At 37.6% G+C, this 27,463-nt stretch overlaps 1 protein-coding gene across 1 annotated transcript in view; it reads right to left on the bottom strand.

Annotated features, from left to right (window-relative positions):
* Positions 1 to 27,463, bottom strand: part of LOC120636117 — a 178,911-nt gene that overhangs the window by 103,465 nt on the left and 47,983 nt on the right. The window contains exon 2 of the mRNA XM_039907414.1: positions 19,704 to 19,847. Within this exon, the coding sequence (XP_039763348.1) occupies positions 19,704 to 19,847 (144 nt within the window). The remainder of the gene's footprint in view (positions 1 to 19,703; positions 19,848 to 27,463) is intronic.

Genomic DNA, 27,463 nt, shown 5'->3' on the forward strand with positions numbered 1-27,463 from the left:
ACCGCAATGTTCCAAGAGGAAGAAAAGTGGAATAGCGCGGAAAGTGATGAACAAAATGCGCCGGATGAGATTTGTGCTTCTGCTACTACTGTCGTAGAAACCTTGCATGACAATGCACAAAGGGTAGAAACTCATAATAATAATGATATAGATATATCAATCAGACCGGCGGCTGTCAAGGCTCGCATTAATCTCAAAAAATATAAATGATTGTTACTCTTAATATAATTATAATTAGGTATGTTCTTACAATGAATTAATTGTTAATATATACTAAGTGCATGAGGTGATTGGCTTATGTATATTTGTACATGTATACATAATCAGTCTACCAGTATTGAATCTATACCTATATGCTTTTAAAATTTTATGGAAGAGATGTTGTGGTTATGTATGTTGTATTATTAATTTATATGTGGGTATGCCTATAATTAAAAACAATAAAGTAGTTCTGATCAAGTGCCGAGTTTGAATCACAACAGACGTGAGTTCCGGAAATCGAATCAATCCAATGCAGAGGCCGAAGCTCTAACTACTAGGCTGTCATCACTTATGATAAATGGCAATTTAATAAAAACATAGTAAGGTAAACATTTTTTCAACTTTTTCACAGTTCATATGGTACAGTGCGTTATCCTAAGTCGAATAAAACTGTTGATATCGCATTACAACAAAATCTTATAGTCTATAATTAATTTTTGTAAAATTTGGTAACCATGTTGACAATGCAAATTATCAAACGAGTCAAGATAATTAAGTTTTGCGATGACAAAAAGCGAACGTTTCGCCGTTAACGCGCGTCCAAAAACTCGATTAGCTTTTTGAATGTTTTTTGTCGATCCATCCACGAAGGCTAATCAATTTAGGTAGGCATCTACTGTAAATGGGGATCGAAAAACTTAGTTATCTAGTCTATTTTCAACAGAATAATGTCCGTTTTCATTTACGACGGACAAGGCAACGTCTAATTTACTAACGCCTAATCAAAGAAGATTCCAAGGTATACATTTACCTTTCAACAATCGATTTTCACATGACAACTAATATAACCTAACTTGTCTATGCTTTTTGTCACAAGGTGTGGTACTTTGTGTTTATAAGTTATCATATTTTTCGTATGTATTTAAGGTTTTTATTAATTAGACCGAATTTATATTTTTTTATTCATCAGCCAAGTGTTAGTTTACGTTCTGCCCAATCGGTGTAGTAACTTTTAAATTAAAAGGTGTCGTTAATAGTATATTGTGCAACTAGTGCGCCAAGTTGTCGATTGCCCACGAAAGCGAAGTTCGCACGAGAGTTGCGAGTGCGGTCACTCGCTTGAGTGAGTAATCGATGTCGCACTTGTTGCACATACTATTTTGTATTACTCATGCGGGGAAAGTATCTTGACGCTCGCTGTTGCGGTTGAAAAAGAACCGTTTGCCCATTTTAAAATTTGACAATGAAAACAAGTAAACTTGTCGCACTCAAATTATTCTTGTCGCACTCAAATTTTAAATTGAGCAAACGGTTCTTTTTCAACTGCAACAGCGAACGTCAAGATACTACTTTCCCCGCATGAGTGATACAAAAGGTTTTTCTTTTATCGTTATAATTGACTGACTAAGCAGTAGGCCGACCTAATTGTAAATGGAAAACTATCGCCTATAAACAGAGCTAAAGAGCTAAACTCGGCGGGGCATGCAAGGAAGACATTTGAAGGTGAAGGTGCTGTGATCTTTATTTGCACTAGTCATCATCGTATGGACCAAGTACCAGCTCATTACAAGACACGGGTCTCCACCCACAAAGAGAAGAGGTCAAGGCCGTAGTCCACCACGCTGGCTCAGTGCGGATTGGTGGACTTCACACACCTTTGAGAACTTTATGGAGAACTCTCAGATGTTTTCTTTCAACATTCAAAGCGGGTGATATTTAGATTGCTTAAATTAAAAACGCTATTAGTAATCTAAATATCTCAGAAACTGAACTCAGAAAAGTCGGGTCGAACTCTGTCTGCAAGAGAGGTAAGCTAAAGCCTTACCCACTAAGCCATCACCGCTTCTACACCGTCCGTATTGTTTAGGTGATCTTATTCGGTTTTTTAGGAAGCTAATAAATTAGAAGTTCGTGAGGATTCCTTCAGTAAAAAACCGCATATCAACCGCAATCAATGTAATGTTTAGTTCCCAATGTAAGCACTATGTATACCTTTATCTATACCTATCTATATAATATCTATCTGATCTAATAATAATGCTGAATTAGTTTGTATGCGCTGGAATTGAAAAATCTTTTTGCATTCATTCATATGCAGCCAGTCATATAATCATCATCATCATCATCACATCAACCGATAGACGTCCACTGCTGGACATAGGTCTTTTGTAGGGAGTTCCAAGTTCCACGATTCTGAGCCGCTTGGATCCAACGGCTACCTGCGACGCGCTTAATGTCGTCTGTCCACCTCGTTGGGGGTCGACCAACGCTGCGCTTACCAGTACGGGGCTGCCATTCCAGCACCTTGGGACCCCAACGTCCATCCTTTCTCCGAACTATGTGCCCGGCCCATTGCCACTTAAGCTTCGCGACTCGTTGAGCTATGTCGGTAACTTTGGTTCTTCTACGAATCTCCACATTTCTGATTCGATCGCGTAGAGATACTCCGAGCATAGCTCTCTCCATCGCCCGCTGAGTGACTCTAAGCCTTCTTATGAGGCCCATAGTTAACGACCATGTTTCAGAGCCATAGGTCATCACTGGCAACACGCACTGTTCGAAGACTTTCGTCTTCAGGCACTGAGGGATTTCTGACGAAAAGATGGCACGGAGTTTCCCGAACGCTGCCCATCCGAGTTGGATTCGGCGGTTCACCTCCTTCTCGAAATTGGACCTACCTAACTGGATCGTGTGTCCTAGGTATACGTATTCGTCAACAATTTCGAGTGCAGTGTTCTCAACGATTACTGGTTGAAGCGGAACATGAGCATTAGACATAATCTTCGTCTTGCTCATGTTCATTCGTATCATATAATAACTCAAATTAAATAACTTGATATTCAAACATTGAAAAGGGGCTGAAAGTTTATTTGTTAAAATTTGCTAAACTCCGAGATACTAGTCGAATTAAAAAAATCTCCTCGGAAAACCCAATTCTGGAAGAGGCTTATCCGGGTATTTAAATGCTATTTTAATTACGCTACGAATATTCTCTCAGGAGTCGAGTAAATTAAGTAATATTGCACGCAGTGGTTCGGGGTATAAAGCGGATAATAGTGTAAGAAAGTTTGCACGGGAAACTAATCTGAAAGTGTACGCGGACGAAGTCACGGGTAACCGGTATATTATGTAAATATTTTACGAGTAGGTAGTTTCTTCTGTATAATTTATTAATTCATACATTTTATTATGTAGAACTATAGAAGACTAACATTAAAATCGGAGACTTAGTAAATGCATCTTGGATAAAAGAAACATGAAACACAAAGGTCAGTTTGGTGTCACATCCTTTTGTCTTATTCTTTAAAATTAACAGTTTAACAAATAGCTGTTAATTTTAAAGAATAAGTTCTAATAAGAAATTTCAGTGTAGGTAAATAAATTATTAGTGTAAGTATTAAATGTTATAAAGGGCGTTTGAAGTCTACCAAACCGCACCTAAACAGCATTGTGGACTACGCCCTAAACTCTTATTATTCCGAAGACCCCGTGGCCTGTAGTGGACCTGCAGTGGGTTGATGAGAATGATGAAACAAATTGAGATCAGCATATCAAAATATTTCATTTGTTACTTTCACTGCCACAAAGTACTATGTACTAGTCTAGCATAAATCATGTTTTAGTAAGGAAAATGATCTGCAGAACACATATGTATGTATACTCTACAAGAAGGCTGCGAAGACGCCGTTGCATTTAATCATTTCTTGCCCCGCTCTGATACATAAAGTATGACAGCTACGTTGTCGTAACAGAAAGCAACCGGTCGACGTGACACCAGGCAAACTTGAACCGCAAAATGAAGAAAAAGGTCAAGGATTATGTCAACTGCAACTAAATAAAGCATGGTCAATCATGGTATCTAATCCGCTTTCTTTGCTCCATTCAAGAAGAACGTTCGCGACCAAACATAAGCCATCGGTCGAATGGGCACTTCTGTTGGCCGCACTTGACCGCTGCTAAGAACGCAGGTTGCACGAAGTGATGTGATCCTCGCTTGAGTTGTTCTCCTTTAAATGATAACGAAAACCGAGACAAAACTTATTTAGGTAATTTGCATAAAAAACAAACTACTACTGTTTTACTGCAACATTAATTGTTTACTGAACTGTTTAACTGAATCATTGCTGAGGTTGTCATTTACAGAAATACACAGAAACGATTTAAATGAATAGGTTGAAATATTATTGCTATTTTGTATGAATTGCTTACGCTACAATTCTTCTTTCAATTTAATGCTTTAACATTTTTATAGTATAAATATAAAAATGCCAATACGATTCCACCTTTATTCGAATATTTCAAACGTTTTAATATGAAAATATTTCACAATATTGCAGAGGAAAATATTCAAATAACTTTGCTATAATAGGGATTATGGATTGTACTCTACAATATTGTATTTCGTCTTACTAGCTGATATCGGTACTTATATAAAACTTGTTAGAAAGGGGATGTGCAGATGGGGTTTATCATTATAGAACTATTTGTTGCACAATTTTTTAACAATCGATATTTACAAAATACCATTAAAACGATTCACACTCGAGTCCCACTTGAAATTTTATCCATAATTTGAATACTTATGGATAAATAAATATTTCTAAGTGCTTTAAGTAATTAAAATATCGCTTGATTCAACGGCGAAGGAAAACCTCTTGAGGAAACCTGCATGCCTGAGACACATAATGTTCTTAAAGGTGTGTGAAGGCCACCAATCGCACTGGGCCACCTTGGTGGACTACGGATTTAACCCTTTTTTATTGTGGGAGGAGACCCGTGCTCTGTAGTGGGCCGGTAATGGATTTATGTGATGAAGATGATAAGGGTAAGTATACTCAAAAACTTGTAAAGAAATATTAAAACAATTAAAGGAGGGGTTCAGAGAAGCCAACATATTAATGCATTCCACTAATATTATTTTTATTAAACAGTCTCATAAAAGAAAGTAATAACTAGCAAAGAAGTTGTAAAGAATTTTTTGCTTTTTGATAACATTTTATTTTTGGCTTGAGATCAGTAAACTATTTTAAGACACACTTCTGAATAATATTATCTGTGCTTCGTTTTAAATAAATTTGTATATTACATGAAGATCGCCGGAAAACACAAATCAAAGCAAAGCTTGCATTTCACGACTGCACTCTCCAAGGTACCTAAACTAATCTTCAATCACACGCTCGCACCCAAAGAGGCTTTACTCGCACCTTCAAAAACAGCGAGCTGACGGAGTATAGGTAATGTTCGATGCCAATTTTAGTTACGTTGCTTTGTGCATTCAATTTGGAAACCAGAGTGCTTATTCTAATAGAATTCCAGAACAGAAATTGTTACCTAAGAGCTATCTTAAATCAGAGAGCTGAAAGAAAATATTGATGTACTTGAAAGCTGTTGCCTGCGACTGCGTCTACGTTTGATTAATTTGTTAGTTAGTTGTAGTTCTAAAAAAATTTAAGAATACCAATTCTTATAAAAAATACGGGGTGTAAGGGGGAGGCTAGTACCAGTCAGCCTCCCAAAATGCCAACCTCACCTGCACGTGGTGCACCCTGCCGTCTAACCGACGAGGCTCTGGCGACCGACAAGTGGCGGTATAACTACTTCAAATTGGCTAGACTGAATAAATGGCACAGACCGGTGTCGGGCAGCAGCGACGCCGGTGCGATCAGTCTAGCCCTGCGATGACCAACCCGCCTGCCCAGCGTGGTCATTACCGGGCAAATCTTTGTATGAATGGAGAAAAGAAAGCCACAGCCCCTAGTCCCCGGCAGCCCCGCTATTCCTGGCTCTGGCAGCGGTTATGGTAACGGCGGGGCAAGGGGTGTCAAGAATCTCCGGAAGAGATTCCGCTGCCAAACTCGACGACTGGACCTGGCAACGTATAACGCACGCACGTTGAGGACCGATGAGAAGTTAGTCGAGCTGGAAGAAGCAGTGAGCAAGTTGCGCTGGAGTATCATGGGTTTATCTGAAATCCGTAGAGAGGGGGAGGATACGATAATCCTAAAATCCGGCAACTTGTTCTACTACCGGGAGGGCGAACAACAGTCCCAAGGTGGTGTCGGATTCATCGTCCACAAATCCCTTGTCAACAACATTGTTCGAGTCGAAAGCGTGTCGAGCAGGGTAGCGTACCTTGTACTCAGAATAACCAAACGGTATTCCCTGAAGGTTATACAGGTCTACGCACCCACAACTGCGCACTCTGACGAGGAAGTAGAGGCATTGTATGAGGATATTTCGAAAGCCATACATGCCTCGAAAACCTACTACAGTGTTGTGATGGGGGATTTCAACGCGAGGCTGGGCAAGCGAAGCGGTGCAGAGCTGAGAGTGGGGCAATTTGGATATGGGCAACGGAACGAACGGGGCCAAATGCTGGCCGACTTTATGGAGAAGGAGGGCCTCTTTATGATGAACTCCTTTTTCGAAAAGCGGCCGCACAGGAAATGGACCGACGAGAAATGAGATCGACTTTATCATGTCGACCAAACGGCATATATTCAATGATGTATCTGTGATCAACAGGGTGAAAACCGGGAGCGATCACCGTATGGTAAGAGGCACATTGAATATAAATGTAAAGCTGGAAAGGGTCAGACTGGTAAAGTCTACGCTCCGGCCTACTCGTGCTCATATCCAAAACCCCGAGAGCTTTCAACTGGAGCTGCAAAACCGGTTTGATTGCCTGGACTGCGATACTGTGGACGATCTTAACAACAGGCTTGTGGAAACTGTCCATACGGTTGGGTCCAAGTTCTTTAAGACCCACCGTAAACATAGAACCAAAAAGTTCTCAGCCCATACACTCGGGCTTATGGAGAAGAGACAAGAAATGAGACTACAGTCTTCAAAAGATGCGTCTGAATATCGGCGTATTAATAGACAGATCTCGAAGTTGCAGACGAAAGACTTGCGACACTTTAACACTGAGAAAATTAAAGTCGCCATTGAGCGCAACAAAGGCTCGAAAGTGTTCGCAAGAGATCTGTCTATCGGACAGAGCCTGTTGACTCGCCTGAAGACTGACAATGGTAGTCTCATATCTTCTAAACCAGAGATCCTGAGTGAGGTTGAGAAATTCTATGGACAGTTATACACCTCAACACAAAAGCCTGTTGAAAGTTTGGCTAAAGACCCTAGAGCCAAATTGACCCGACACTTCACTGAAGATATCCCGGACGTCAGCCTTTACGAGATTAGTATGGCTCTCAAACAACTTAAGAACAACAAGGCACCGGGTGATGACGGAATCACAGCAGAACTCCTGAAAGCGGGTGGAAAACCGATACTTAAAGTCCTTCAGCGGTTGTTCAATTCCGTCATTCATCAAGGCACAACGCCAGAGGCATGGCACAGGAGCGTGGTTGTTCTGTTCTTCAAAAAAGGTGATAATACCTTGCTGAAGAACTACAGACCTATCTCGCTGTTGAGCCATGTCTACAAGTTGTTCTCAAGAGTCATTACGAATCGTCTCGCGAATAGGTTCGACGACTTCCAGCCTCCTGAACAAGCCGGTTTCCGAAAGGGCTTCAGTACCATAGACCACATACATACGCTGCGGCAGGTTATACAGAAGACTCAAGAGTATAACCGGCCACTTTGCTTAGCGTTTGTGGACTATGAGAAAGCCTTTGATTCGGTGGAAACCTGGGCTGTGTTAAGGTCACTGCAGAGATGCCGAATTGACTACCGGTACATCGAAGTTTTGAAGTGTTTGTACAAAAACGCCACTATGTCAGTCCGTATACAGGACCAGACTACGAAACCGATCCAACTGCAGCGAGGAGTGCGACAGGGAGATGTTATCTCCCCGAAGCTGTTTACCGCTGCGTTGGAGGACGTTTTTAAGCTTCTGGATTGGAACGGGCTTGGCATCAACATTAACGGCGAGTACATCACTCAACTTCGGTTTGCCGACGATGTAGTCATAATGGCAGAGACTCTGGAAGACCTTAATGCGATGCTCAATGACCTCAGCAGAGTTTCTCAACAGGTGGGCCTTCGTATGAACATGAGCAAGACGAAAATTATGTCTAACGCTCATGTTGCGCTCCACCCAATAATTGTTGGGAACTCTGCACTCGAAATTGTAGACGAGTATATATACCTAGGACACACGATCCAGTTAGGTAGGTCCAATTTCGAGAAAGAGGTAAACCGCCGAATCCAACTCGGATGGGCAGCGTTCGGGAAACTTCGTGACATCTTCTCGTCCAAAATCCCCCAGTGCCTGAAGACTAAAGTCTTCGAACAGTGCGTGTTGCCAGTGATGACTTACGGATCAGAGACATGGTCGCTAACTATGGGCCTCATAAGAAGGCTCAGAGTCACTCAGCGGGCGATGGAGAGAGCTATGTTAGGAGTATCTCTACGTGATCAAATCAGAAATGAGGAGATCCGTAGAAGAACTAGAGTTACCGACATAGCTCAGCGAGTTGCGAAGCTGAAGTGGCAATGGGCGGGGCACATAGCTCGGAGAACCGATGGACGTTGGGGTCTTAAGGTGCTGGAATGGCGACCCCGCACCGGTAAACGCAGCGTAGGTCGGCCCCAAACGAGGTGGACAGATGACATCAGGCGAGTAGCTGGGAGCCGTTGGAGGCAAGCGGCCCAGGACCGTGCATTGTGGAACTCCCTACAAAAGACCTATGTCCAGCAGTGGACGTCAATTGGTTGAGATGATGATGATGATGATGATGATAAAAAAAACTGGTGTAGTTTTTAAAAAGTAATTTTTGAATTCACATAGTAACAATATCTTAAAACAACTGTCTGATCAGTCTTAGCTCCTTCTGTATACTTACAAAGAATAGTAATCGTTACAGGAAGAATCAAAATCGCATTGTTGTAAAAGTTGACGAAGAACATTTTTTATTTAGTCCTAGCACTGAAGTCCTCATAAATGTGGCAGCCATTATGTATTCAGTATCGTAAGCCTTAAATGAGGGGCTTGCTGCTGACCGCTGAGGATTTCTGTCCTCTATCTCTTAATTTCGGGATAAAAAGTATCCTATATTACTTCTAATACTTCCAAGAATATGTGTACAAAGTTTCATGAGGATCGGTTAAGTAGTTCTTGCGTGAAAGCGTAACAAACAAACTTACATTGACATTTATAATATTAGTAAGGATTACCTACTCAATAATAGCTAAAAGTCTGCTAGTACGTTCTTCCTAGACGCCGTGGCGGTGTAAATGCGACTCGGCTTATTAATGAGATTTTGTGTTTACCATAAGATGGAATGCGGTCAAACGCTTAGGGACATACTAGTCAGTTGTACATACTTAGTCTAGTTAACGGTGCTTACAATACAGCAGACATTCCTACGCAATGTAAAATATTGCACGCCTGAAATGGCAAACCCAAAGTCCCTGTTTTAGCTCATAAGACGAATAATTGCTAGAATACTTTTTTTAGATACCTAAGATAAGAACCTATAGAAAGGAATTACGAAATTAATAGCTGAAATTACCTTAAAAAAAATATGATTTTTTGCACATTTTTATGTAGGGAGGTATATGATTATATAAGCGTCACCAAACATTTCCGGATAGAAGTAACAACAATTACAGAGTACCGTAACAGTACAGTAATTGCAGAGTACTTACCTACCTATGTATAGAGAAGGGCCGAGAATGATATTTTTATTTTTTGCGATAAATTGCTTTCAAGGGACTATAAACGGAAAAATAGATGGCAAAATGTGAGTTGAAAGCCTATCAACAACAAGATCGGAATTCGAGATACACATTTACGTGATTAAACGGGGAACTTTAGTCACAAATAGGTAGAAGCTTGTCCATTTGATATCATTTGAGTTTTTGGCACAAATTCTATAAACCTTCGTGCCAAATTTCGAGATTGTAGGTCACCGGGACGAACCCTACGGAATTTGATGATCAATAAATAGGACCTTCTAACCGTTCGCGAAATTGTTTTTGCGGGCACTGAACCCAGGTCCTCGACAAAGGTGTTTCTTATTTTGTCAAGCAACAAACTTGAAAGTATACCAATTTTAACTTAAAGTTCTGGGCATATTCTAAGCTTCTCTGACTTTGAAATATGTACCTACTAACGAAAAAACATCACTAATATGGCCTTGCAAAGTAATATTAGAAGAATTCCGTTTCTTACGTTCTACTATACGAAACTACACATTACTGTACAGTGTCTGTCATAAACGAAATGAACTCTACGAGAACTCATTTAACAAATATTATATATATAACATAGCGCTATGAAATTGAGATGCGGGCCGTGCCGCCGCGTTTACACGAGATTCTGACACAGTCAAAACCGAACACGACACGGCTTTCACGCTCCGTTAATCGCAGTCACTAGTCAGATGACGAGGTAAGCATTCACAAAGCATCACACCGCTATTACGTGCACACACGTAGTAATTATGCACCTTTATCACAGCCTACTGCCATCAATACACAGAACTTGCACTTTCGACGCACATTGCAATCTAAAATTGGAGCACATCCAGGAGCAAACATCTAGGACAAACTTGACATATAGCGAGCATTGTCTCACGGGAAAATATCCCAGTGCTCGCTTAGCAATCAATCTAAAGAGGCCAATGATTTTACAAAAGGAAAACATAGTCTAAGTGCAAAAAAAACTTGTTAGACATTACACTGCGGTTGATTGGCTAATCTAATGACAGAAGGGTTGGCAAATTTTTTGCGCCAAGAATCAGCCTGGTTGTTCAGCGCGGAATTGCAGCCAGCATTCTTGGTAGTATTCCATGCGGGCTTTTTCTTTACAGTTATAAGATTAGTTACAAGTTTTATTTTAACATTATCAGCTAGTATTTTAAGGTCAAACATTGTAAAATTTAAAAAACTAAATTGTGTTGACAATATATAAATTTTATTTATTACTGACCATTTTAGGAAATTAAACCTATCTACCATAATTCCTAAGTAATTTTATGAATAGGAAAGATTTGTTTATTTGTGCGTTGTTTGTTTGTTTACTTGTATTGGATAAACTTTGGAACTAATTAATAATTCTTTTACCATTAGAATGCATTTTTATTCATAAACAACATATTATGATAAATTTTATTTAGTCATTTAGTCATAATAGGATGCCATGCTGAAATAATAGTACTTCTAACCTAGCAAGTAAAACAAGATCGATCGTGTTGCATTAGCAACGTGCGCTGACTAAATAACTCGCCATATTGGAATAACATTCGTCTTTAATTGATCTTAAAACAGTACGTGATACTATATACCTATATCTTTTAAATAAGCCATGATTATTAATTATATGTATATATAAATATATATATTTTAATAAATGTCTTATTTCAATCCTCTTTTTTGGCACATTGCAAAAAAGACAATCAACACACATACAAATATGTAGACAAACCTTTACTATTCAGAGCATGTTATTTGATCGCACAAATATCCATACTAATATTTTAAATTCGAAAGCGGGTTTGTTTGGCCTACATTTAAGCCTAACGAAGCAACAAAAAAATAATTGATGTTTGGCATAGAGTTAGTTGAAAAGACGCGAAAGTAACATGGCTACTTTTTATTCCAGGGCATATGGTTTCCCATATATCTGTATAGGAAGCAATCATTCTATCAGGGCTGAAGCAGGGCTGTTTTTTCCCCAAAATGTATAAGCATATTTATAATAATTATAAGCATATAGGTAAAGGGTACTTACTTAAAATATACAATTTAAAAAAAAAAAATTGAGATAAATATTTTCTACAACATTTATTTTAGTCGGTAAAATACAGAAAATTCCTAGGTACCTTCCTTGCTTTAATTAAATGTAATCGAAAATAAAGTAAGTAAAGCTAAGTAGTGTTTAATTTCAAAAACAAAAAACATGCTGTCGAATTAAGGACCTTCTCCTTTTTTCAAGTCGGTTGAAAAACCTTAATAAGCGCCGACCAAGAACGCGGGTAGGAAAAGGGGTTTATGTCTACGAGTAAGGTGCAAGGTATCCGTGTGGCCAATATAAAATTGTATTACGGACCATAGTTAACTCGAGCGATAGCGTAGTTAACAGCGGGGACAGCTAGTTATAAAATAAAGAAAATATAAGTAAACTATTAGTTTAATTAAAAATTGTCGGACGAAGTTTAGATTTTTTTGAATGTTAAATTCAGCGGCACAAATACTGTAGGTATTTTTATCAGCGGTAAATCACTGTTCCACCAGTAGGTATTATCACAAAGCCATCAGCCGTAAATCCCTTTTCAAATGATATTTCGCTGACGGGTAACTATTACATAAACTGCATATATAGTAAAATCCATAATTAATTAACAAATAAATGGATTAGTGCAAACATAAACTTAATACGCCAATAACATTGTTTTCATTAAATAGAATCTAATTAAGCAAATAGCAATTTGCTGGTGTACATTCATTAAAACCGATAGTGTGATATGCAACTGATATGAATGTTTCGAACATTTATCAGTGGCAGGAGATGAAAATAGAATCACCTGCTACGAACGCAATCATTGAAATATGTATACGTGTTTATAGACGGGCATAGTTCGACAGCTTATCCGTTCGGAATAGGAAGATTGAGATTATTGAACGCTTTTGATTCTGTCCAGCATTCAGTATAACTTGATTTGACGTTTAACTCGATAATAGAGAATGCTCCGTCAAACTTGATTTTAGACACTACTGACGGAATTCCTACCTCGCTCTCTAGTAGTTAGTTTATTCGATTATACTGACGAGGTACCTACTGGTTTTTATTTCCGAGTTCTTTGTTAGGACAATGTGTTTATAGTCAAGGAATTCTTAATTTTAGCCAAGAGTTATGAAATGGGCGTTGTTTCACCTCCCTGCCTTGGAGAGTACGTTAAACCGAATTATCATTTGAATATGCTGATAATGGAAAAAGCTACGAGAAAAAGTTGCTGAAATTCATATACCCAATAATATTATAAATGCGAAAGTGAGTGTGTTTTTTTGTTTGTACACTATGTTTGGCTAGATCTCTGGCACTATTATAAACTAGGCATAAATTGTGCATTTGGGCACCAACATAAGATTTTTTTATCCCGGAAAAGAACCAGGACAAAAAGGGAATTGAAAAAAATATTGTCTCTGTTGCCTGAACGTTTTCTCAGCTATCCCAGAACAGGTAGCTTGTATACTGCATGATTTTAGAGTTATAGCCCGAGAAAACTAATGGTTCCGGCGAAATTTAACTGAAAAACATTAGGAACGCAAAACGCTGGGTCTAGCAATGTGACATCGATAGGCTATGGACGATGATGATGATTGTTCTATTAATACGGGTATGCTTATCTAGAGGAAAGACTTTTTTTATATTAATATTTGACGGACCAATGATGGCCCACCTGATGCTTAATGAAACCATCGCCTATACATATAGCAATATTACGGATCAAGATTCACGTCCTACAAATTGCCGGCCTGTGTTCGTAAACTTTAAGCGTAGGTGTTAAAGTCTCATGTGCCAAAATGTATACTGGCAACCACGCGTTTCACTGGCACACAGCAAAAACAAGCTTATCTTCCCTGGAGTTAATATTAGTACTTCTCCGGAGAAACTTAACAGAAGGGGGAAAACTCTACTACTACTAAGAGTAAGAAAGCATAGCACTAGTAAATTCATTCTATCATCAAATTATAGTTTTAGTAGTTTTCATTTTAGTTTGTAATTATTATTACTCATAACTTAAAGTCTGATCTGTGACTAAATTTTGACTACTTAATGATTTTGATTAGATTGATTGTTCATTTCGGACTTTAGACAACCACCCTTGAAAACCCCGTGTATCCGTTACTTTAGAGATCTTAAAATACTCAATTTTGTAACAAAGGGAGCAGCTCGTCTTTTGTTCTCAAGTGACACTATTGCCCCTGATACACCGGAGACTCTGGAAGCACTGCGATCAAAACATTCATCCCCATCTCCTAATTTATCCTTTCCGGACGCACCGTTAAGCACTTAATTTTTTCAGGCCACTACAAACGATGTGCTGGGAGCTCTGGCGGCTTTCAGAAGTGGCTCCGCCGCGGGACTTGATGGTTTGTCTCCACAACATTTTAAAGATTTAGTTTGTGGTACAAACGTGGATACGGATGGAGCCCTCCTGAAATCCATCACTAATCTGGTGAATCTGATGCTATTTGGACGAGTACCTGAAGAGATAACCTCTACACTTTATGGCGCAAATTTATGTGCCTTAAGGAAAAAAGATGGTGGTATCCGTCCCATAGCAGAAGTTCAACAATCCGTCGCATCGTTTCCAAAATTTGCTGTAAAAAAATTCTACCTTCTATTTCATCAACTTTTGACCCAATACAGTTAGGTTTCGGAGTTAAGGGGGGGTGTGAAGCAGCTGTACATGCTACTCGTACATTTCTCCTTAACTCCCAGGAGGAAGTGCTTCTGAAAATTGACGTTAAAAATGCTTTCAACTCGGTGGATCGCGGAGTCCTCCTCTCAGAAGTTGTAAATAAATTACCACAGTTGTTCCCATATTTAGCACAGTGTTACCAGAATCCTTCGAGGCTAGTTTATAAAAACAACGTTTTGAGCTCCGCCGTCGGCTGCCAGCAGGGTGATCCCCTTGGTTCCGCTATTTTTAGTCTAGCTATACATCCTATTATTTCAACTATAAATTCAAAATTTTATATCTGGTATTTAGATGATGGGACCTTAGGTGGCAAAGTGAACACAGTTTTGGACGATCTTAAGAGTATCATATCAAAATTTGAACTGATTGGCTTACAGCTTAACTTTGATAAATGTGAAATATTTATTCCAAATTCATTTTCGGATGAATCGAAACAGCACATTTTAGAACAATTTAATAACTTGGCTCCCGGCATCAAAGTTTTAAATGATAAATCACTTCGTCTCCTAGGGGCACCTATACTGGAAACGTCAGTCCCACAGTTTATTGACGATTTAATTTCCCAATTTAGCAACACTTCCGATCGTCTTTTCGAAATTAATCCACATATGGCTCTAACTATTATTCGCTTTTGTTTATTTGTTCCAAAATTTACGTATTTTCTTAGATGCTCACCTCTTTGAAAATTTAATTTTTTAATGAAAAAATTGGATACTTTTATAAAAGATATTCTTGTTAATATTTTAAATTGTCCCATAAGTAATCAGGCATGGACCCAGGCCTCACTTCCGATAGGGTATGGCGGTCTTGGAATTCGCAAAATTTCAAGTGTTTCGCTGCCAGCTTTTCTTTCCTCTGTGTACAGTACACACACTCTTTTTCAAAAAATTATATCCAATTCTTTGGGTTCCATAGAAGTGTCATACTTGGCAGAGGCAAGAAATAGTTGGTCTGCTCTTAGTCCCAGTATTTTGCCGGTTTCTTTTTCTTCACAGAGACAGTGGGACGACATTATTTGCAAAAAAACTTTTGACACACTTTTAGACCAAATGCCATCTAAAAGAGACCGTGCTCGTCTTCTCGCTCTCTCTGCTAAGGAGTCCGGCTACTGGCTACATGCTCTCCCTTCAGCTAACCTGGGCACTATGTTAGACCACACCACTCTATCGGTGGTGATTGGTCTTAGGCTTGGCGCCTCTATAATTCAGCCTCATCGATGCCACTGCGGTGACAGCGTTGACACCTACGGTCACCATGGACTCTCCTGTTCAAGAAGCGCTGGTCGCTTCTCTCGCCATAGCACCATCAACGACATCATCCGACGTTCTCTAGCTACCGCTCACGTACCAGCTGTATTTGAACCTATTGGTTTGGCGCGGAGCGATGGCAAGAGACCTGATGGTATGACGCTCATACCTTGGAGGCTTGGAAGGTCACTTGTGTGGGATGCAACTTGTGTTGATACCCTAGCTGTATCACACATCCAGGCTACTTCGTCAATGGTAGGTGCGGCTGCTTCCAGTGCCGAGCAGGCCAAGAGGCGTAAATATGAAAACCTGGATAGCAGCTTCATTTTTGTGCCTTTTGGAGTAGAGACTTTGGGACCGTGGGGTCCGGAGGCAAGAGCCCTTTTCAAAGAATTATCGAAAAGGGTTATCGAGTCTACCGGTGATCCTAGAGCGGGCAGTTACCTTGGCCAACGAATTAGTTTGGCCATCCAGAGGGGCAATGCTGCCAGCATCTTAGGAACTGTGCCTCGCTGCGGTGGTTTCGAGGACGTTTTAGATTTTATTTAGTTTTTAAATAGTTTATTTTAGTTTATAGTTATGTATTAATAAAAATTATATTGTAACAAAGTCAATTTATTATTTATACAAATAAGCCGTTACTTTTAGTGCGTGCGTTACATAAAAATGTGTGCATTGGAGACGTGAGATGATAACAACATTCGTAAATTTAAAACAAAAGCTACTAGGGTTCCAAACGCGGAGGTCTATGAAGAAGCCTACAAGATACTTATTCGGGTGTTACTTATGCAGAACAATCTGGCATTGTCTTTTAAACCTATTTTTAAAAGCAACATAGTAAATCAATGATTTAGGTAATCTTTTATACCATAAGAAGACTTTTCAGTAAGCATAACGGAAGGACAATTTACATACTACGAGATAGTGTGAAAGTTGCAAGTTAATTAAAAAGCTTGTAGACCCGTTAAAACTGCTGTTGTACAGTTTAAGTAAAGATTAAATAAAGCCGGCTTCAGATAAGTTTTTCATGCTCACAATAATTATCACGGCAATATAAACTTCCGACACGAATATTCAATTATTTTTATGGATGAAACAGATGCAGTTGCGAACGCTAGCAGGGAAAAAAATCTCTTTGAATATTAAAATATGTATTACATAAGCTTTTTGCCTCGGCTGCATTTATACGGGCTATATTTTGCAGACTATTTGTTTGCATATCTTGTGTCTGATCGCGTAGTCCGTTATCGTTTAGAAAAACTCATTAAATGGGATGCCTCTGGCTTTGTTTACCAGTTTCGCTTGACATGGCATACAGAATAATCCAACACAAAGATAGATAGGGATGATACGTAATATTGACTATTTTATTGTGTACCTAATTCCGAACTAACTTATACAATCCCAAGCGGATGTTAGCGACTTCCTCCGCGTTAAATTTCTAACTTCCGTTGCGAGCTAAATCTATATTAGTAATCTATGGTCGGAACAATCAACGACTGACTTCTGATATTTGTAGATTCTTTTGATATATTTTAAAGATTGAAAGCCATGCCTAGACAAGATATTTCCTTATAATAAAACTGTAACAGTTATGTGCATTGAAAATATTTTTTTAGGGGCACATAATAAGTCTGCTTGTCTGTTTGTACCTTGGCCGCGCATCACGCTGAAACTACTAAATTAATTCAAATATAACTTGGCATAATGTAAGTTCGTACTACGTGGAAGGACATATGATACTTTTAATCCCGAAATTAAGCACAGTCAATTTGGAAGAGGGCAGTTAATTTAGAAGATGGGGTGAAAGTGTTTGATAATTTTACACCATAACTCCTTTAAATTAAAACAGACTGAAATAATATTTTATTTATTGTATAGCGTAAATTTTGTGTAAATAGATCTGATGAAGCTGATTGGAGATAGAGGACAGAACTGCTTAGTAACGATTCTAAATAAATAATAGGTTTGCCACATTTATGTGTACTACTGCTAGGAATTTAAAAAAAATGTTAGAAATTCTCTTGGTCAACCTTCAGCATACGAATCAACTAACAATGCGATTTCGAATCTTCTTTTACCGATTAGTATTTTTGTTATTCTTTAAAAGGAGATGAGACTAATTGTCACCAATTCTCCCGGGCACCCATTACGCACTGACCCAAGTCCGTAAATAGACCGGCGTTGCCCTGCACACATTGTTTACAGTCATTTGTTTGTGGGCATTAAAAATATTTTAAGTAAGGCGAAACAGGAGTTGGTCCGCGTAGGTGACATTTTCGATTGACAAAGTTTACGCTATTAGTGGATTCAATTAGTGGTTGGTAAAAGATCTAAAAACAAGAACAGATATATTGCTGTTTTATGTGTGTTCTTATTGTCATAGATTTGTATATTTGGCACTTCCAGTACGATTGTAAAAATCTTTACGTTAAGTATCTGATTTATTGATAATAATTGGCGCAGATCGCAATTGCAGAGTAAAGCTAGTACATTTAAAAACGCATTGTAAGATTGGTACTATTTTTCAGTCGGTAAGTTTATTTATTGCCTGGTAAAATTTCAGTTTGTAATATGCGATTTACTGTAACAAATGTATACAATAACCGGTTGGGCGCACGAAACGCAGAACCGATACACCCAACAAATGAAATACCAGATTATATATTTCGCGTACATGCAAATTTTGAAACAGCTGTTTCTTCTGCAGGTGTTCCCAGAAAGCTTTGATATGTGAGGTTATTAATTTAAAATTAGATACTTTATTTTCTACTAGCGGTCCCACGCGACTTTGTCCGAGTACAGTAAACCTTACAAGGTAGACATATGCTGTCACTGATTTTTTTTAAATCTTTAAAGAGGAACAACCTTGTCATACATGATTTTTTTTTAACAGTTCACTCAGCGCACGCAGCCGAAGCTCACCTATAAAATACCCCGATTTTGAAACATTCTTCATTAGTGCTATGCTCCTATTGGTCTTAGATATTTCTCGATAAATGAACTATCTAATACTGAAATAATTTACCAAATCAGACCAGTTCCTGAGATCATCGCGTTTAAGTAAACAAGTAAACAAACTCTTCAGCTTTATATATTAGTTTCTCATTATGGCTTAATGGGCAGCGAGGGCACATTGTCGACTATTTTTTTATCAAAAACATTTTAATTTAGTTTTACGTGATTAAATATTATGTTTAGAAACTAAGATTGGATTTTATAAACCTACCTATTATGGACATTATATTTTTTATTCGACTACGCCCTTGACTGCAATCTCACCCGATGGTTATGATGCAGTATAAGATGGTAACGGGCTAACCTGTTAGGCGTAGCTAATATATACAATATACATGTAGTGTTATTTATTAATAAAAAATTGCATTAGGTACCTACCTAAACGAAAAAAATAAAATAAAATAAATTATTCAATTTCGTGCTGGTTAATAGAACTATAAAATTAAAATGCAATAACACGACAAAACCGTCACTTTTAAATGATAATGGCAAGACATTATTTCCGAGTGGTTATTATCGTAGCACTGTTTCTATTTAGTAATCTCATACGTTCGTAGAAGTTGCCGTGTGGTGACAGATCATCAGAATACAGTTGTCACCACTCCTCCTCTTCCCGCGGTTGTCGTACGCGGCGACTTAGGGGATATAACGGAGAACGGGTAGCAGCGTCCTCTGTGCTACTACTATCATCTACTGCGGTCATAAACCCGCTTGTTCAGCCTGGTAATTATGGACAAACCCTCCCGTTGGGAGAGTCCTTTAGTCCAGCAGCAATTAGAGGCTATATATGGGTCCGTGGAAGTACAAGTAGTTGCCGTGACTTATCCAAAATAATTTGCTTACATACCTTCAATCGGCGTGGTCTGCTGACTTGAATTTATACGTGGCCTTTCCTCGCCAGCCGCGATATGCTTCAACGTACGACGCGCTACTGGACGCAGCTCCCTATCCACATCACTGTTGTCTTCTTCCTCGTAATTGTACTCCAGGTCTGCTGAAAATAAGTAATTCTCTATTGTAACAAATGTCAATATTGTATGCAGGCACCTAGTCCACGTAGGTTTGATTCCTTATAGTCACAATATTCCTATTCAATATACATATCCTACATATTGCACGCCTCATAATCTCATTCATTACAATAAAGTTGAGATTATTTGTAAATTTGTAATAGTATGTATGAAAATAAATTTGTAGATACACACGTATATAAATATACCACAGTACTAAAACAAAACAGTCGATATTTAATTTATTAAATAATAATTAAACTAAGTACATCTAAATATACCGTGAAAAGTAATAGGCTTCTATTCCTCAAAATACTGAAGCCTATAAAAAAACCAAGACGTGACTACAAGATACGGGATCCGCACATACAGACACACGGACGTCCAAGACAGAACTTTTTTAAACATTTTTTTAATTAGTTTAAATTATAAAAAGAGATTTAAAAATAGTGTTTTTTCTCAACATTTGTCTATTTATATTCACTTATAAAAGCAATAAAGATTAAAAAAAGTGACATTTTAAGTTGGAGAATCACTCGGTGTGCGTATATATACTGACAGAAATAGTTTGTGCACTTTTGGATTTCCCAACTATTTTGGTCTTGTGGGAGGAATAGAATAGAATAGAAGAAGTCTTTATTGCACATACATATAGAAAGCTAGGTTGACAAAACAAGAGAATACAAAATAAAAGCGCAAAGGCGGCCTTATCGCTTGAAGCGATCTTGAGTATTCGTCAGCGGCTTCTTAACACCCTGCCAACAAGGACGTACCGCCATGCGAATTAACGTTCGATATACGTTGCCGTGTAGTAGCCATAGAAGTATGTGTTTGATATAACTGTAATACCTCGAACAGATTAGCCTGCTACCATCTTAACATTAGGTGTGATTGCAGTCTAAGGCTAACTTGTAGTGGAATAAAAGAAAATGCATTCCCTATCCAAAGCTCTTAGCTCTTTCTCTTGAACATTAATCAACCTAAATCCAGATTTTAAAAAACAGAACACTTAGAAACACTAAAATCACAACCTCCGTTTCAACTCTTTAATAGTAATAGTGTACTTTTTGCAGTGGACTTTTTACAGTACAACTAGGAACCCTTTCTTACGGGGCCAAGAGTATTCTGCAAACCTTCTAACCTCCATTTCATCCCTAAACGGATGGATTTCAAGAAATCCCGCTGCCCGAAAAAATTAACCCGATGCAATTTTCATAACAACAAATAACAACAATTGCAAGCCTCCAGAGATTTCAAATATAATAAATATTTTTTGTTGTTCCTATGGGATTTGGGATATTTGATACTTTTTACTACTAAGGATCAATAAGATCATTGTAAATTATTAATAATTACTTAATACATGTTTTTTTAAGAATTTATTATCTCGCCGTGCACCCGATCTAATCCGTGCACCTAGCTTTTATTATATCTACACAAACACGAGCGTCTTTGATTTGAGAATGAGCATAATATTATTATCAATTTAAAGCTGACTTGACTATTTGTAATCATTCACTCATCGCCTTCGGTAATTGGTATGTAGATTATACCATTGAATAAACAGAATAATAGCGCAGTAATTATTCTAAGGTACCCCTTTAACCGTGTTAAAATTATTATTTTGGTGAATTATATAAACTTGACGCTAAACGCTATACGCCCTTTTCACCAATTCAGCTCATTTTTCCTTTATAAATAATCTTAAGGGATACAATAATAGCATAAACCTGCATGAAATACTATTTGGTCGCCGTAATTATGCTATGTATATTTGGGTTCACGTAGAGCCATTGTAAACCATAGACGTAGCAATGTTTGCTAAAACAAATATACCACTGTCAACCAATGGTGAGCGAGATAAGCCCGCGGATTACCAGCCGATTCTACGGTAACTCTAAAATAAACAATTCTCTTTCGATTATTGCCAAGTTGGTGGGCTTCAAATTGATATATGAAAATAAATTAAAGTTCATAAATTTGCTTACAATTTGATATGTGGATAAAAAAAATCTATCACTTTTCGAACATTTGAAAGAAAAAAGTAAGTTTAGTGTTTGTTTTGTAATTACTTTGTAACTCACAGCTGATTTATGAAGTATCGAAAATTATAAAAGATTGCCTTGTTTGTGACTCCGCAAAAAAAAACAATTTGAACTCCTGAACTTACTATTCCCCTTTCGTAATTTCAGTAGTTCTAAATTTATATAATATTGATAGTTGGTACAAACTTGCTGACTATTGTCGTGGGTTTTATTGTGTAGAAAACCGGGCTGTGGTAAGTGTGTGTGTCGTATAGATAAAAATACACGCTGCATTACTGCAATAAGGTGTTATTTAGCTTGAGCGTACAATGTAAGGTATAACTGCGGCTTTCTTCAATATCAAAGACGGACAGTGCTACGAACAGCAAATACACATTTCTGATCGAATGGTACGTTTGTAGTTCTGCTATGTATTCTTCCTTTGCTGTCCAAAGTTACGTGCTGAATAGGTATCCCTTACTTATACTGAATTCTTCGGTTACCAGTGGCTACATTTCAAACTAAGATTTTCGTGGATAATCAACATTTTCATTAGACTAACGACCCAGTTCCATTTCAACTTGGTCGAAATATGGACATATAAAAATATATACTAATTTAAATATTTTTACTTTTAGTAATATGAATAAATTATTTGACTATCGGGTAACAACTAGGCGTTTCCTAATCGTGTGGAGAGATACTATGGTATAGGACCTTTTTTATTCCGCTACATGTTAGACCTTGACTGCGATCCACCGGCAGATCACTTAGCATGTGATGATGCAGTCTAAAATAATAACGAGGTATCTTATATTAAACCAAGACATCAGAGTCTTGGTTTCTACGCGACATCATAACGGAACGCTAAATCGCTTGGCGTGACTTCGGGCGTGGCTGGATGGTAACCAGCCAGCAAACCAGAGAAAATCCAGAAATTATAAATTCCCAAAAATGGCTTAAAAGCCGGCAACGGTCTTCTGGTGAGCAGATGTTAATGGGCGGCGGTGATCACCATCAAGTGACCCACTTCGTGTTAGCCTGTTTTAAATATAAAATAGTAATAATACAACGGTGATATATCAAGTTGGACAATGGCCCTTTGGACATTATATGCGTGTCATAAGCCATTGTCCTATGCTCCAGGTATGTAGTTGTGTTTCAGTGGTGGATCAATATCACCTTTGAGTACCTATTTGTATATTGTAGTACACTACGATATACAAATAGGTACTCAAAGGAGTTTGTTATGTATCCTACGGTATAACGTATTGTTCTCGGTCGCTCGCCCCTTGGTAATGGTGAGCAGTAGGTAGGAACTTTTATACAGGGTTAAATAGAGAAATACTAGTAAGCTCTCAGTCCTGTAGGTCATATCATTAAAACTTACAACTTTAATTCTACTTCTTTTCATAATACTGTATTAATTTATTTCATACTAAAAAATAATTCTGTAAAGCGCCATTAAACTGAGAAACCAAATATATGTAATCAGCGAAACAGTCACCATAGTCCACTGTCTGTCACTGCCAAACCGCTCCGAGCACCACGATAGTGTCGTGGTTCGCGCGCTTTAAATTATATCGAGTTAAAAAAAAATCGTAGGTACAACAAAAGTTGATAGTTTTATCTTAACAATAGGCCGAGAGCTTTCCAGTATTTTTTTGTAATTTTGCTAGAAACAAACAGATCTCAGGTATGCTATGTAAGCAACGAATCCTTATATCCAGATTTCATATGAAAATCTATGCAATCGAAGTCGCTTATCGTATGCAACGCGATCACACGCCTCCCAAGCAACGTCTACCTGTCATGTCCAGATCGGCATGGTAAGGTGGAGGGAACATTCCGAGGCTATCCTACTCGTTGACCAGTTTATTTCTAGCACTTACACGTCATGAACAAATAGTCCTTTAAAACATAACAACAGCATCTGATGAAAATTTACGTTGCATAAACTGGACAAATGTGCTCTCCAATAACAAAGAAGTGCTAAAATATTTCATTGATCAAATAATATATTATGAAAAACGTTTATTTATTTATGTATAAACTCAATGTATGAAGTGTGTTTGTTATTTTTTTTTCAATAAATAAAACTGCAAAATCTAGACATCCGCCACGATAGGTAAAACGCCCAATGACGTTATGTCTATTTAAACAAAATTTTGTGCCGCTCGAACTTGGAAAATATCTGCACTTGTTACATATTAAATCAATGTTTGCGTATATCAAGCATTTTGTTGTTTCAAACTATTAGTTTTTTTTATAGTTTGGTGTTATCAATACTAAAATTAATAGTCTTAGGAATAGCTATTCCTTACTAAGGCAGAGGAAGCTATATTTATTACTACAAAACTTTTAATTTCTGCAAAAATAACATATTTCTTGAAATTATGAGATACTTCCGAACATCACAGGGAAGTTTTTAAAATTATTAAAAAAAAAAATTTGTCATAATGGTTATTCTTCCATATTACTTTACTAATGCCAGACCAGTTTTATCTTGATTAATCCATCAATAAATTGCTATACAGTATGATCTTCTGAGCATCTAATGCCTATGCGTACTTATCTGATAAATGTGGTTGTTTGTTGGTCTTTCCTTCACGCCATAGCTATGCAACCTATCAATTTGATTTTGGACTTGAAGGACGAAGAGCGCTTTTTATCACAGGAAAATAAACAGTTCCCACGGGATTTTTAATAAACACGAACAAAAACGCGAGCAACAGCTAGTAGAACTAATAAATCCTACCAACAGTGTTAGCGATCGATAGACTCGTCAAGTATTAACTGTTGACATCACTATTCCCCATGATGATATTCTTATCGAAAACGCAGCGAGATAATTAGACTTTGCTCCCGAGATTACCGCCATGTTGACTCAATGGTTATTGTGTACGTAGTCGTTACGGTCAATGGTCTTATAGCGAAAAGCTTCGAACAATATAGTAAGAAGCTTTCGCTTAGCTGTTGGATTAGGGTCAGATACAGAGGGCAGTTGTGAGACGAATCGACACAGCACAAATATAATGAGGATTGGTAACGACAGCAAATAAGCCTCGTGGAATGTTTTTTATTTTTATTATGGATTTTCATTCTTCATATAAAAAATATAATTTCAGTATCATCACCACATCAACCCATTACCGCCCCACTACATAACACGGGTATCCTCCCACAATAAGAAGGAGTTGGTATTTGGAAGAGTGTAGTGAGCAGGAGGAGGCGGTAGGCCACCACGCTGGCCCCGTGCAGATTGGTGGACTCCACACACCTTTGAAAACATTATGTGGAACTCTCAGGCATGCAGGTTTCCTCGCGATGTTTTAATTCACCGTTGAAGTAAGTGATATTTTAATTACTTAAAAGTACTTAAAACGCACATTAATTAGAAAAGTTAGAGGTGCGTGCTGTGATTCGAACTCGGTCCCCTGAAAGTGAAGTCGTCCTCCCCAATTCGCTATCACCGCTTAAAAAAACAATTAATTAATCAATATCGCATCGTGCCACTCAGTATTTTGGCTAATATATATAAGAATAATTACTTCCACATAACAAAAAAAAGATATTATACGTTGTCGCGGACTTTCTTCAGAACTGAGATAAATGTCGCCATACATTATTTTCATGTGTTATTATATATTTTGATGTATAACCTATATTACTCTTCATTGAGATAGTTTTCTAGAAAGAGTAACAAGTATCCATCCATCCATCCATCCATACAAACTTTCGCATTTATAATAGAAGTAGGACAGGACATACACGAAATTGCAACCAGAGCCAAGTTCATTCATTAATCTAAATTAAATAATAACTTTGAAACTTAGTTGGTCATCTATATCTCGTTATTCGCAAACTACTTATTGGATTTTGATAAATGAGGTTTCTTTGGCTTTGACACCTCTTGTACAAAGTTATTGGTGACCTACTGCCATACATAGTGGCAAATAAAAATAAAAATAATTGATATAAATGTAGTGATGTTTTAAGTAAAATATAATAATAATATCGAATAAAATAGTTTTTCCATCTCCGATTGAGAAACTTTATTTCTCCATGATGGTAATTTCGTAAGTAAATATATAATTGGTATTAAGTTATTAAACAAATTGTATGTTGTTATTGCTTACCATTTAATTCAATTATATTCTCTCTTGGTGGATGCGTCAGCATTTTTACGTCAACCTTACAGATCAGACAGTATTGAATACGTTGCATACGTAAAGAGTTCAATATACAAAGTACACTCTGTTCAATTTCGTAGTGCCTGTACACCCGCAGCAGAATTTGGCATTTTTGGTACTTTTGTACATATTGCTTTTTATGTGCGTACTTGTTCGTTGAATAAATTGTCTTTCTATTTTATTTTCAACGTTATTATAACAAAGGATTAACTTTAGTTCTTGGTAGATAGCCTGGTAGGTAGTGGTAGCCCTATTTTTGAAGTTACTGTGGTACGTGCATTCACAATCATATGAACAAAATACGCATGAACATGACTATGACTTTACCTACCTATGAATAGGTAATTTGTTTAATTGTTATTTTATGTTCACTCAACATTACTCTCCTTCCAATTACGAAGAACCATTTTCTGTCCTTTTCCTTTAACAGTTTCAGTACGGAGCAGCACTTCGATACAAAATGTAAAATTCTCCTGCGGATATTCCGATACGCCGCATACGGCATCCTGTGGTAGCGAAGCGGCGTCTTTGACAAAATGCGGCACGGGCGAAGACGGCACGGCACAAAGGCGACCGTTTCTAAGCGAATGGACTTTAGGAGCGTGCGTTGACGTGTATTATAGATACTCGCAATCGCTGATTAATATTATTCTATCAGTAATTGGAATATTTTGAGTATATAGTGTATGTAGAGCTTTCTTTAGAGAAATGAGTGTACACTAACACTACTGAAAACTTAGCTAGACTTTGTGAGCTATCACAAAACTGTTTTACTAATATCGAAGTTATAACGTCGCCACTAAATGGTCCTAGTTCGACTTTCTAACTAATCCCAATGCACAAAAGCAGGCAAGCTCCGACCAGCAATGTCCGCATGCCTGACTCGAACTCAAATGTAAATGCCTTCCCAAGTTCAACAACTCTCTTTACACGACTTTGGCACAGTAGTCAATACACTACAACAATCTTCCAAAACCCAAATATAAACTTTTATATATTTCAATGCGAAATGAATACCAATGTAAATCCATTTTCCAAAAATTACGTTAGCAATCTAATTCACTTTTTAGTGAAAATTAGGTACATATTAAAAATAGGAAAATAAACAAGTGTGTTGAAATAAATAAAATAAACATAATTTCTTGCTGAATGTATTTTTTGTTTATATTAAAACTATAAAACATAAGTATTTCATACTAAAAAGTTATGAAACATTGTTTACATATAAAATAGGAAATAATAATTACCAAATAACATCGACGAGTCCAAAACGGACGAGAAAACTGTGCATAAACTCAGCACCTCAGAGCAATGAATGAAAGACGTATACATTATTATTCATTATTCACAGTTCAGCACAAAGAAGTGACAGTTGACTCT

Source organism: Pararge aegeria, chromosome Z, assembly GCF_905163445.1.
Source record: "Pararge aegeria chromosome Z, ilParAegt1.1, whole genome shotgun sequence".
Lineage (NCBI taxonomy): Eukaryota > Metazoa > Arthropoda > Insecta > Lepidoptera > Nymphalidae > Pararge > Pararge aegeria.